General features: G+C 45.1%; 1 protein-coding gene across 1 annotated transcript in view; it reads left to right on the top strand.

The window, feature by feature from the left end:
* LOC117362917 (interleukin-1 receptor type 1-like) overlaps window positions 1–14,141 on the top strand; it is a 131,396-nt gene that overhangs the window by 49,884 nt on the left and 67,371 nt on the right. Inside the window, exon 3 of the mRNA XM_033950009.1 lies at window positions 4,762–4,939. Within this exon, the coding sequence (XP_033805900.1) occupies window positions 4,762–4,939 (178 nt within the window). The remainder of the gene's footprint in view (window positions 1–4,761; window positions 4,940–14,141) is intronic.

Raw genomic sequence — 14,141 nt, forward strand, 5'->3', positions numbered from 1 at the left:
TGGGCTCCCTCCTGGCCCGATATTGTTGGGGAGTCGGCGGTCCTTCGGGGTGAGGGTGCGAGTGGTCCTGCCGGGGGGGGGGGATGTATCGGACGTCGGGGAGTCGGCCGGGCAAGAGGGCTTGGGCTCCCTCTTGCTCCGATCGTGGATGCGGGTGCGGGTGGGAGCGCGTGCGAGCGGTCGTTCGGGGTGGGGGTGCGAGCGGTCCTGCTGGGGGGGTGAATCGGGCGTCGGGCGGGGTGGGAACTATGTTTAAAAACTTTTGTATACCGCGCTCAGGCATATAACGCGCGAGGGGTATGCGCGGTACGTAAAATCACGTATAACGCGCGCGTTATATCCGCGAAAATACGGTAGTTTAGAATTAGATCGCCCTGCATACCTTCTTTCCTAACGTAGTTGGAATGCAATCTTCACCGGAAGTACCTCCCCTAATAGGAAATCATACAATTTGACCAATCGTATTCTGTTTTTAAACACACCCTTACGTTTCTCAACGTGATTGAAGGACCATCTCCCTTCCCTTCTAAACTCCGCCTCCAACATTTCTAAACCAATCAACAATCTCTTTAGTCTCAGGTTTGTAAAAATCATTCTTCGTCAACATCTCATTCGGATCTCTGTCGATTCCACAAACCCAAACGTAAGTTTATTATTCTTAAAAGTTCCAGAATTGAGTCATGAAGATCATTTAAGAGATATGTTCTTTCTTTTGCTTCTTATTAAGAATGTTCCAAGCTGTTCAAATTTTAGTTCCATCCTCGTGCAATTTTTTTTTTTTTTTTTTTTTTCCGTTGCAGTAAAAGTTTTGAATCTGTAACCGATGTTTTCCAATATATTCTATATCAAAAGTCAATAGTCAAAAGTCAAAAGTCAGTAGTTATATTAAAATGTAACATAGTAACATAGTAACATAGTAGATGACGGCAGATAAAGACCCGAATGGTCCATCCAGTCTGCCCAACCTGATTCAATTTAAATTTTTTTTTTTTTCTTCTTAGCTATTTCTGGGCGAGAATCCAAAGCTTTACCCGGTACTGTGCTTGGGTTCCAACTGCCGAAATCTCTGTTAAGACTTACTCCAGCCCATCCTCCTCCAATCGGCCATGCACAGACACAGACCGTACAAGTCTGCCCAGTAACTGGCCTAGTTCAATCTTTAATATTATTTTCTGATTCTAAATCTTCTGTGTTCATCCCACGCTTCTTTGAACTCAGTCACAGTTTTACTCTCCACCACCTCTCTCGGGAGCGCATTCCAGGCATCCACCACCCTCTCCGTAAAGTAGAATTTCCTAACATTGCCCCTGAATCTACCACCCCTCAACCTCAAATTATGTCCTCTGGTTTTACCATTTTCCTTTCTCTGGAAAAGATTTTGTTCTACGTTAATACCCTTTAAGTATTTGAACGTCTGAATCATATCTCCCCTGTCTCGCCTTTCCTCTAGGGTATACATATTCAGGGCTTCCAGTCTCTCCTCATACGTCTTCTGGCGCAAGCCTCCTATCATTTTCGTCGCCCTCCTCTGGACCGCCTCAAGTCTTCTTACGTCTTTCGCCAGATACGGTCTCCAAAACTGAACACAATACTCCAAGTGGGGCCTCACCAATGACCTGTACAGGGGCATCAACACCTTCTTCCTTCTACTGACTACGCCTCTCTTTATACAGCCCAGAATCCTTCTGGCAGCAGCCACTGCCTTGTCACACTGTTTTTTCGCCTTTAGATCTTCGGACACTATCACCCCAAGGTCCCTCTCCCCGTCCGTGCATATCAGCTTCTCTCCTCCCAGCATATACGGTTCCTTCCTATTATTAATCCCCAAATGCATTACTCTGCATTTCTTTGCATTGAATTTTAGCTGCCAGGCATTAGACCATTCCTCTAACTTTTGCAGATCCTTTTTCATATTTTCCACTCCCTCTTCGGTGTCTACTCTGTTACAAATCTTGGTATCATCTGCAAAAAGGCACACTTTTCCTTCTAGCCCTTCAGCAATGTCACTCACAAAAATATTGAACAGGATTGGCCCCAGCACCGAACCCTGAGGGACTCCACTAGTCACCTTCCCTTCCTTCGAGCGACTTCCATTAACCACCACCCTCTGGCATCTGTCCGACAGCCAGTTTCTGACCCAGTTCACCACTTTGGGTCCTAACTTCAGCCCTTCAAGTTTGTTCAACAGTCTCCTATGAGGAACTGTATCAAAGGCTTTGCTGAAATCCAAGTAAATTACATCTAGCATATGTCCTCGATCCAGCTCTCTGGTCACCCAATCAAAAAATTCAATCAGGTTCGTTTGGCACGATTTACCTTTTGTAAAGCCATGTTGCCTCGGATCCTGTATCCCATTAGATTCAAGGAAATACACTATCCTTTCTTTCAGCAACACTTCCATTATTTTTCCAATTATTATAAAGCTTATAATAATTGAAAGTACTCTTCGGATATATTTAAGATGTCATTGACTGATCATATTGTTCGAGAAATTCCTGTAGTTTTTTGGGGTCCGAAAAATTTTGAGTTTTATTAGCAATAGTAACTTTCATTACCGCTGGGTAAAGGAGTCCAAACCTAGCCCCTAGGGCTCTTAATTGGGGTCTCAAGTCCAGGAATTGTTTTCTTCTTGATGCTGTTTCCTTCGCAAAATCAGGGACAATGTGTATTTTTGCATCCTGACATCTAAGGTTTTTATTCTCTTTGGCTAGTTGACAGATTTCTATTGCTTGTTGATGTCTTAGGAGTTTAAATATTAAAATCCTTGGACCCGATTGAGAGTTTTTCCTTTGACATGGTATCCTGTGTGCCCTTTCAATTTCTAATGTAGTCTTGAATTTTAATGGCAACACTTTAGGCAGAAATTGTTCCAAAAAAGCTATAGGATCGTTTTTTTTCCACCCCTTCCGGTATTCCGATAATTCTTAAATTGTTCCTTCTTTCACGGTTTCGGCTATCTTCAAGGTCTCTTTTAATTTCTGCCACTTCTTTCCATATTGTTTTACTGTGTCTCATATCCATATTTAGTTGCTCTGAATTGTCTTCTAAAATAGATATTCTATTTTCTGTCATATCCACTCTTTTAGTGAGGATTGCGGCATCTTCAATTGCCTTTTGTAATTTTTTATTACTGTCTAAAACAATTTCTTTAATTTGTCGCAATTCTTCCATAACGTCGGGTCTTTCTTCTGATGGCAACGGCACTTTAGAAGGCGTATTCGGCTCTGGTTTTGATCTTTTGTTGCTTCCTGTACCGGATCCACCAGCCCCCGAATCGTTTTTGTTTTGTTTACTAGAAGCCATATTCTGTTATAATTCAGTATTTTTCCCACTTAGAAGATTAATTATTATGTAGTATTTTCTATAAATAGAGCTTGTCTGCACGGAGCTAACTCCTCACCCAACCATCAGAGTTCGCGTCCAAGCCACGCCCCCACTTGTACCCATTCTACTCCACTCAGGATTTCGTAGACTTCAATCATATCTCCCTTCAGCCGTTTCTTTTCCAAGTTGATGAGCCCTAACCTTTTAGTCTTTCCTCATATGAGAGGAGCTCTATCCCCTTTATCATCTTGGTCACTCTTCTTTGAACCTTTCCTAGCGCCACTATGTCTATGTTGAGATAAGGAGACCAGAATTGATGGTGCTTAAATTTAGATGTCAAGTTATAGGGGGATAATGCTTTTTACACTGATGTAGTCATTAAATATTTTGTAGGGAAAAACAATTCTAAGTAGTACTAATATAGCGGTGGTTTCAAACCTTTTTCATGTAAGGGGCCACAGTGTATAAACAAGAAAGCTCTGAGGGCTAATACAAGATTTCAAGCTTACTATTAATTTTTGTAAACCACCTTGACTTGATTATTCAGACTGACAGGAGAGTCTCACAGAGAGTGACTGAGGAGCTGGAAGAAGGTTTCATGAAGAGCCCTCAGAGAGAGACTAGCTGGGAGATTGGAAGAATCCTCAGGGATGTGCATCTTGACTGAGGGGCTGGGAGAGTCCTCAGTGTATGCAGTCAAGAAAAGACACCTGAATGACTGGAAGGGCCTGAGAGGAGTAGCCAGAGGGCCTGGTAGAGCCTGGAGTCCAGGGAGGGACGGCAGAAAGCCAGTGAAGAAGTTTCCAGGACCCTTGAGGACCCAAGAGGCTGGGGAGCATAGGGACTAGCGGTGGTTCCACAAGAAGAGTCGGGGTCGGGTCCTATGGTTTGGTTTAAGGTGGTAACATTAACCGCATTCATGTTTTTGGGTTAATAAAATTCATAAGTGGGAAAGCAAAAACGTGAAAAACGTGTATAACGTGACAGGAAACCGATACCACCATATTGAGAGTGTCAAGAAAGAGGAAAATAGCATGGGGAAAGCATTGCAAGCCCCCAAAAAAGTGTGTGTTAGGGCTAGAATATAAAAATATGGGGAATGTAAATTGGAAGGGGTTGAAACCAGTGAATCAAAAAAATCAAAAAGAAAAGAGGAACTAATGTAAAATAAGAACTCATATAGAGAGACCCATATAACAAACTTAATTGTATAAAAACTTTAATAGGGGAAATAGCCTATGAATAATGAATGACAAATCGTATCAGAAAAATGCTAAGAAAAACTGAGGAGGGCCGTCAATAGCATGCATGGCCAATAGAGACAAGGGTGTATAAGAGATATGGAGTGTAGGGGAATAGTAGTTAAAAAAATGAACCAGTCTTGACAATAGCTCATGATAGAATGATTTTAGCAACTTGCATTTGTTTCTATTTCAGGAACTCGGTGAACTGCAGTAAGAAATCTGTTCATCTCATAATTTACAAGAACGATGATGGATTGTGCTATAACAAAGAGCAAAGCTACCTACAGACACTCTATGCGCCTAACGACAAAGTTGTATGTACAGGTATATCATATTTCAAAGACAAAAATGTAAAGATAAAGTGGTATAAAGTAAGTCTACTTCCATATTATTACCATGATCATAATATAGTAATATAATGATGTAAATATTCAGGCAATTATGCTATTCAACTCATAGGGCTCCTTTTACGAAGCTGCGTTAGCGGCTTTATCACACGTGACTTTTTATCACGCGCTAACCCCTGCGCTAGCCGAAAAACTACCGCCTGCTCAAGAGGAGGTGGTAGTGGCTAGCGCGGCAGGCAGTTTAGTGTGCGCTATTACGCGCGTTAAACCGCTAACGCGGCTTTGTAAAAGGAGCCCATAGTCTATCTATTGATGCTATCCATTTTAGAGGTAATGCTGAAAATGCATGAATAACTTTGAAGGTCTAATTCAGACATTTCAAGTTATACCTGATATTTGTGCAGCCCATCAGAACATGTGGAGGATTCTTCTACAACCTTTGATTTACACCTTTGGCAGACTTCTTTTAGAACATAGAAATACAGGGTAGGGAGTCAAAGTGATTTAAACGGCTAGGAGAGCCTTCTGACCATTTAAATCACTTGGTCAGGGCTAAGCAGGGATATTCAGGAGCACTTAACTAACTGATCCCCTAATCAGTGAAGTTAGGGGGTAAGCTGGTGCGGAGTTTGAGGGAAGCAGTGACTTAGCCAGTTAGTGACAATATTCACTCTGCTAAATTTCTAGATAAGTGCATAAAGTTAGGACAGAAAAAAGACTATTTTAACTTTTTGTAGTGAAGTCTGAATACTTTTAAGTGCCTGGTTTAACATCTGGTAGTAATAGATAAGGTCCAGTGATGCTCCCCTCATCCCTTCAAAACTTTAAAATCAACCTTTTAAGATACCACCTCCCACCCACATCCAAAGTACTTGAAATATCACAAGGCTGGCAGTAGAGGTAGCAGCAGTGATTTTCAAGAGCAGGTTGCCCTGGTCAGGAGCAAGTAGGCATTGGTGATGCCTATTTCCCCTGAGACTACTAGGAACATACAAACATAGGCCCTGGGAGGGGATGGGACCTGCTTGAATTTTCATCAAGTGGGATTATAAAGATCTAGAGGGTGAGAGGGGGAACTTAAAGGGAGGATCCTGACATTCCAGGGGATGGGGATAAGGGAGACCCACATAAGACAGGGAACTTGAACAGACTGAAAATGCTAGCAATAAGCACTGCAATCCTTAATTTAATGAGAGTGTAATCAGGAGCTTGGCAGTTAGATAGCCATCTTTTTTAGTGCTCATCAGTGCCCCCTCAAAAAATGAAAACTAAGATACTTTACATAATCAATAAGTGAAGAAGTTAGCTTGATGAACTTATTTATATAAATGAGATTATGAAAACTATCCAAAGATCCCTCCATCACTTCCAACATTCTTCTTGGATAGTAACATAGTAACATAATAGATGACGACAGATAAAGACCCGAATGGCCCATCCAGTCTGCCCAACCTGATTCAATTTAAATTTTTTTTCATATTAGCTATTTCTGGGCAAGAATCCAAAGCTCTACCCAGTACTGTGCTTGGGTTCCAACTGCCGAAATCTCCGTTAAAACCTACTCCAGCCCATCTACACTCTCCCAGCCACTGAAGCCCTCCCCAGCCCATCCTCCACCAAACGGCCATATACAGACATAGACCGTGCAAGTCTGCCCTGTCTGCAAGTCTTCCCAGTACTGGCCTTAGTTCAATTTTTAATATTATTTTCTGATTCTAGATCCTCTGTGTTCATCCCACGCTTCTTTGAACTCAGTCACAGTTTTACTCTCCACCACCTCTCTCGGGAGTGCATTCCGTAAAATAGAATTTCCTAACATTGCATTTGAATCTAGCACCCTTCAACCTCAAATTATGTCCTCTGGTTTTACCATTTTACTTTCTCTGGAAAAGATTTTGCTCTACGTTAATACCCTTCAAGTATTTGAACGTCTGAATCATATCTCCCATGTCTCTCCTTTCCTCTAGGGTATACATATTCAGGGCTTCCAGTCTCTCCTCATACATCTTCTGGCGCAAGCCTCCTATCATTTTCGTCGCCCTCCTCTGGACCGCTTCAAGTCTTCTTACGTCCTTCGCCAGATATGGTCTCCAAAACTGAACACAGTACTCCAAGTGGGGCCTTACCAATGGCCTGTACAGGGGCATCAACACCTTCTTTCTTCTACTGGCTACGCCTCTCTTTATACAGCCCAGCATCCTTCTGGCAGCAGCCACTGCCTTGTCACACTGTTTTTTTTTCACCTTTAGATCTTCGGACACTATCACCCCAAGGTCCCTCTCCCCGTCCGTGCATATCAGCTTCTCTCCTTCCAGCATATACAGTTCCTTCCGATTATTAATCCACAAATGCATTACTCTGCATCTTTGCATTGAATTTTAGATGCCAGGCATTAGACCATTCCTCTAACTTTTGTAGATCCTTTTTCATATTTTCCACTCCCTCTTCAGTGTCTATTCTGTTACAGAACTTTCCAGGGTATCTTATACACCTCAATAAGATACTTTTTAAACATTTCCTGAGGTGACATAGCTAAAGCATTATGGATATCGAGAAAATATATATTATTTTTCCTATTGGTATTTTCAAGGAGCTCTATTTTATTTTATAATTCAGTATTATATTTACTCAGATTCTAATCTCTGGGCATTCTTCATCTTTCACTGAAAGGAAGATAAATCAATACACTGTCCTTAATTTCTTGCTATAGGCCTTCAAACTTGTTAGTAGAATCACTGAGATATACCTGTAGAGAGAACTGAGAAATCTGTCCAGAGAAAGAATGGCTTTCCAAACATTTTGAAAACCAATATTTTTGGTGGTGTGGATAATTACCTGAGAAATTTCTATGGTAGAAAAAGTTCACTAGTTTTAGTCTCTAAAGATACTACAACCTCAGCTTCTTTACTCCAAGATTAATGACAACCCACCCCTACGGATGACCCCAGTTCTGTGTTACCCAAATTTATGGGCTTCAGTATCTCCATGTTGGCCCTATCTTAGGTTTCTTGGACTTCCTTACTCCAATGTTTAGTTCTTCCATTGCTCTGTGCCTTACATCCACTTGTACATCATTTGGGGTTGTTAAGTTAGAATGTAATGATCTCATTACTGGCATAATCATTGGAGAATACAACATAATCCTTCAGGCTGAAACATTTTATGTTCAAGGTTAAACCTGATAGACTCCCATCTAGCACCAAACCCAAAGACAATCACATAGAAAATGATGTTCCAGGCTGAATATACCAATCAAATAAAGAATTATACAGCCTTTGAGAACTGAAGTCCCATTATGTGGAGGACAGACCCATGTCTTCTCCTTATAATTGTACATATCAAAAAACAAAGGGAGCAGAGGTAAAAATCAGCAGAAACAAATGAGGTAAAAGTTTTTCTGTGCCAGCCATCTTATAATCTTTCTGTTTCAGAGGAGACGTTCTCGTCCCGGTTAAAAGCTTGATCGGATTTTGTTACACCCTGAGGCAGCAAGTTGGTGAAACGCTGGCCATCGTCGGTGTACCGATCATAGATAAGTTGAAAGTTTTTTTCATCTATCAATTGCATAGACAGCCCTGCTTATAGTTTATTTAACAGAGAGTGCAATGGAGGTTTTCTGCCAATGAGGTTACCACCCAACCACCTTTATCCACCATTGTGGTGGTGGGAGGGCATTTGTCTGAGGCTTTTTCCTCCGTTTTTGAAATACACATTCCCTTAAACTAAAGCAGCACTGCCTACACTTATTTGTGACATCAATATATTCATCTTGTGAAAGTGTGGCACATTATATTATCGATATTTCACATATCTGAGTTTCTTTTGCTATGTATGGCTGGAGCCTAACATCTATCTTCTAATTGTTTCATTATTCGCGATTTTCTGATTCATGAAGATTTTGGGGAACCATACTGCCACGAATAGTGAGAATGCACTGTATCATCACCTCTGCAGTGCAACCTAAAAAATCCCAGCCACATTAATTTCCTTTGCTAAAGTGTCAGAAAACTGGTTTGTTGTTTCATAGCATAACACATACTACTTTTATGCATTATGGAAGCCATTTGGAACTGGTTTGAAGTTAGTTTCTTAAAACACTGAATGGATGGGTTGAAACTCAGGACAGTGGTGTGGGTAGATGGGAGAAATCTAAGGAAATATTATTGTACAGAATGGGTGGTGAATATGCAACAACCTTCCAGGGGAGGTGATGGATGAAGACTATATGTCAATTCAAGACGGCATAGGACAAGTATATCTCTGTAAGAGAGGAAGGGTTTAAGAGCTTAGTAGTTGCTATGGTAGGACAAAGTAGATAGGCTGTATGGTCTTAATCTGTTATCATTTCCGATGTTTCTATGAAACCAGGTAATATAGGTTCAAATCCTGCTTCTGCCACTGACATACATTGTAATCTGTAACAAATTAGTTTATCTCCCATTGTTTCTTAGGTACCCACTTAGACTGCAAGGTTCCTGAGATGGGGATTTGTACCTGTATGTAATGTACTGTAAGACACACTAAACTAATGGAATGACATGCTGAAATAATAATAGTAATAATAATAAATAAAATATATGTTTTGGACTAATAATAATAATAGTTTATTTTTGTATACCGCCACACCATCAGTTCTTGGCGGTTTACTACAACATTTCAAATGAATGACTTGCTCTAGAGCAGTGTATCGCAAACTGTGAGATTATCCCAGGACAAGCAGGCAGGTATTCTCACTAGTGGGTGATGTCATCCGACAGAGCCCCGATGCGGACGTCTCACGAGCATACTTGTTTGAAGAAACTTCAGAAGTTTCGAGATGCCCGCACCGCGCATGCGCAAGTGCCTTCCCGCCCAATGCTCTGGGCGTGTCTCCTCAGTTCTTTTCTTTCCACGGAGCTGAGAAGTTTGCTTCAACTCTCTGCGCTGAGTGAACCCGTGTTCTTGCCTTCTAGTGCTGTGGTTTTGAGTTTGTTTTCTCTTAATCATGTGTTTTCATTCTGTCGTTTTATTATTTAAAAAAAAAAAAAAAATTTTTTCCGAAGATTCGACCGGGTCGGCCGCGTGGCTGGGGCCCTGCTCCTTCGATCTAGTGGCGGAGCTTTTTCGGCCTATGTCCCGGCCTATTACCGGTTTAAAAAAGTGCATCAAGTGCCAACGTGTGATTTCGTTGACGGACCCGCATCGACGCTGTTTGCAGTGTCTCGGTCCAGAATATCTTCCGAAATCGTGCCAGCCTTGTTCCACTCTAACAGCACGTGCTTTTAAGCGTCGCTGTTTCCTGTGGGAGTCGATGTTCAAGATGGAAGCTTCCAAGGAACCTTCGGCTTCGACCTCGACAAGCGCTTCGCCTTTACCTGCGAAGTCGTCTTCTACTCCTGCTGCATCGGGTCTATTGAAGCCGGCCTCCTTCGTTCCGGCTTCGACCCCATCTCCTGCTCTGGTGCCTACTTCAGTCTCCTCAGATCAGGTACCTCCTCAGACCATTCCCCCGGTGGTTATTAAAGTGCCGAAAGCTTCTAAGGCTAAGCACTCGACCACTCGGGACCGCGAAGACTGTACAGGAGGTCCCACTTCGAGTGCGGCTCCCCCCTTGTCGGTTTCGCTGTGGTAGATCATGGAGGCCCAATTCATTGATATAATGACTACCATGGGGCCCAAGTGGCTTGCCACAATCCAGCATGGGCATGCAGTCCCTCCTCGTGGGGGCGAGCCGCCCCCTCCTCCTCCCCCTCGCCGCTCGCTCTCGCTGCTAGAGGAGGAGGAGCGGCGCTTGGCCGCCAGTTCATCGAGGCATGCTTCGTTTAGTGAGATGCCGCCTCTAGAACCCATCCCGGGCGATGAAATGTGGGATGTGCCTTCGGGTGGTCGAAGCCCTGGGCGTCATCAGGAGGAATTCTTCCGGAGTCCCTTCCTTGCCAGACCCTCTCTCGACCCATGGAATGCTGCTCGAGAGGTGTCGGCCCATCCTCCTCTTCGCTCTACGGCCTCCAGCCCCATCTATTCATTGGAGGCCTCTGGGGAGCCATCTAGGCATCGCCGTTCCAGATCTCCTTCGAGACACAGGGAGGGGCACCGTTCCAGGCATTCTTCGAGGCATTCGTCTAGGCATTCTACAGTCTCGCCTCAGAAGAAACTTCCTCGTGTGGGGTATTCATCTTCGGAAATCTCCCCTCCTCCGGGCCCGGAGTTCGAGGATGCTTACGGATCTTTCTCTCCTTGTCGATCCCATGTCTCCTTGGATCAGGAGGCATCGACTTCATCAAGTCCGTCCCAGAGGCCTGTCTTGGCGGACCAGTTGTCTTTTTCGTCTTTTCTATGGCAGATGGCGGATGATCTCGACATCACCTTGGACTCGGGTTCTCGATACTCCAAGGAGTACCTGGATACCATGCATCTGCCTCATCCTCCTGCTGAGTCTCTTCACCTGCCTCTGCACATGCTCCTCGACCAAATCTTCATGCGATGTTTTGAAACACCGTACTCTATTCCTGCCGTTCCTGGCAAACTGGATGCCAGGTACCGCACGGTGCATCATAAGGGGTTTGAGGGCTCCCAGCTCTCCCATCAGTCCCTGTTGGTCGAGTCCTCCCTCAAACCTTCTCATCCGTCCCAGGTGTATGCTTCGGTGCCACCGGGCAGAGAGGGATGGACCATGGATAAGTTCAGGCGGCTCATCTACCAGAACTCGATGATGGCTTCCCGAGTTCTCAATTACACCTTCCATTTTGCCACCTATTTGGAGTTCTTCCTGCCTGTGCTTCGGAAGTTTATACCTTACATCGAATCTCAAGCTTGTTTTGAATTCGAGGAGGTCGTCGCCTCACTGTCCCAGCTGTGTCTTCAATTGATGCAATCCTCCTATGATGCCTTTGAGCTCTCGGCACGGGCTGCCGCCTGTTCCGTGGCCATGCGTCGCTTGGCATGGCTTCGAACCATTGACATGGACCCGAACCTCTAGGACAGGCTTGCCAACGTCTCCTGTGCGGGTGCGGATTTGTTTGATGAGTCTATTGAGACCGTGACGAAGAAGCTGTCGGACCATGAAAAATCATTCCAGTCCATCCTTCGTCCCAAGCCTAAACCTGCTCAGTCTCAACCTTCTCGACCGCCCTTGATATATCAGTGGCATTATACTCCCAGGCAGGCTCCTGCTGCGAGGCAACCAGCGAAAAGACAGCCGCCACAGAAGGCTCAACAAAAACCTCAGCCTTCTGCTGTTCCCAAGGCTCCTCAGCCTTTTTGACTCTCTTGTCGGGAGCATAACCAACACCATTCTGCTATCCCCTGTCTTTCCAATTGGGGGTCGCATTCATCATTTTTACCATCGATGGATGGCTATAACCACCGACCTTTGGGTCCTTACCATCATCAGGGAAGGATATTCTCTTCAGTTCTATCAGGTCCCCCCGGACCATCCTCCAAGAGAGTATCCTTCCAACTTGACACAGACCGCCCTTCTTCTTCAGGAAGCTCAGGCTTTGCTTCGGCTTCGGGCCGTCGAGCCGGTCCCTGTGGACCAACACAACCGGGGGTTTTACTCCCGGTATTTCCTTGTTCCGAAGAAGACGGGCGACCTGCGTCCAATTCTGGACCTCAGGGTGCTCAACAAGTTCCTGGTCAAGGAGAGATTTTGCATGCTGACCCTAGCTTCTCTCTACCCCCTCCTCGAGCAGAACGACTGGTTATGCTCTCTGGATCTCAAGGAGGCCTACACTCACATTCCCATTCATCCGGCCTCTCGCAAATTCCTCAGATTTCGGGTGGGACATCTGCATCTGCAGTATCGAGTGCTTCCCTTTGGCCTGTCCTCGTCTCCCAGAGTCTTCACAAAGTGTCTGGTGGTGGTGGCCGCTGCACTCCAGAACCATGGTCTTCAGGTGTTTCCCTACCTCGACGACTGGCTCATCAAAGCCGCCTCGGCTCCAGGGGTCATCTTGGCGACCCAAAGGACTATCTGGATCCTGCAGAGTTTGGGGTTCGAGATCAACTTCCCAAAATCTCATCTGCAACCGACCCAGTCTCTTCCCTTCATCGGGGCGGTTCTCGATACGATTCAGCTCAGAGCATTCCTTCCTCCTCAGCGCCTGGATGCTCTGCTTCATCTCTGCCAGTCAGTGTCTTCTCACCAGTTCATCTCAGCGAGACACATGATGGTTCTTCTGGGCCACATGGCCTCTACAGTTCATGTGACTCCTTTTGCCAGACTTCACCTCAGAATTCCTCAGTGGACCCTGGCTTCTCAATGGACACAGGTGTCAGACCCTTTGACTCGTCACATCTTGGTCACTCCTGCTCTTCAGCAGTCTCTACGTTGGTGGATGATCTCTTCAAATCTATCCATAGGTTTGCTGTTTCACACTCCTCCCCACCAGAAGGTTCTCACGACCGATTCCTCGACTTATGCATGGGGGGCTCATCTGGACGGTCTTCGCACTCAAGGCTTCTGGACCAGTGCGGACCGGCTGTGCCATATCAATCTTTTGGAACTCAAGGCGATTTTCAATGCTCTTCAAGCTTTTCAACATCTGCTTCACGACCTGGTGGTCCTCATTCGCACGGACAACCACGTCGCCATGTATTATGTCAACAAGCAGAGGGGCACGGGATCGGCCTCCCTCTGCCAGGAAGCTCTCAGAGTCTGGGATTGGGCGATTCGCCACAACACCTTCCTCAAAGTTGTCTACATTCAGGGGGCGGACAACTTAAGTCGTCTCCTCCAGCCTCACGAATGGACCCTCCATTCCAAGCCCCTTCATCAGATCTTCTCTCAGTGGGGGACGCCTCAGATAGACCTCTTTGCGGCTCCCCACAACTTCAAACTGCCTCAATTCTGCTCCAGGATCTACACTCCTCATCGCCTCGAGGAAGATGCCTTTCTTCTGGCCTGGAGGAATCTCTTTCTATATGCGTTTCCTCCGTTTCCTCTCATTCAAAAGACTCTGGTCAAGCTGAAGTCAGACCATGCCACCATGATTCTGATAGCTCCTTGGTGGCCCAGACAGCCATGGTACTCCCTTCTACTTCAACTCAGCAGCAGGGAGCCATTCCTGCTTCCAGTGTTTCCTTCACTGCTTACTCAGCATCAAGGATCTCTGCTCCATCCCAACCTGCAGTCTATCCACCTGACAACTTGGTTCCTCTCAACGTGACTCCCCGCCAGTTTTCCAAAGCGGTGAGGGATGTGTTGGAGGCTTCCAGGAAGCCTGCTACTAGACAATGCTCCTCC

This window comes from Geotrypetes seraphini, chromosome 6 (genome assembly GCF_902459505.1).
Source record: "Geotrypetes seraphini chromosome 6, aGeoSer1.1, whole genome shotgun sequence".
NCBI classification, from domain to species: Eukaryota; Metazoa; Chordata; class Amphibia; order Gymnophiona; family Dermophiidae; genus Geotrypetes; species Geotrypetes seraphini.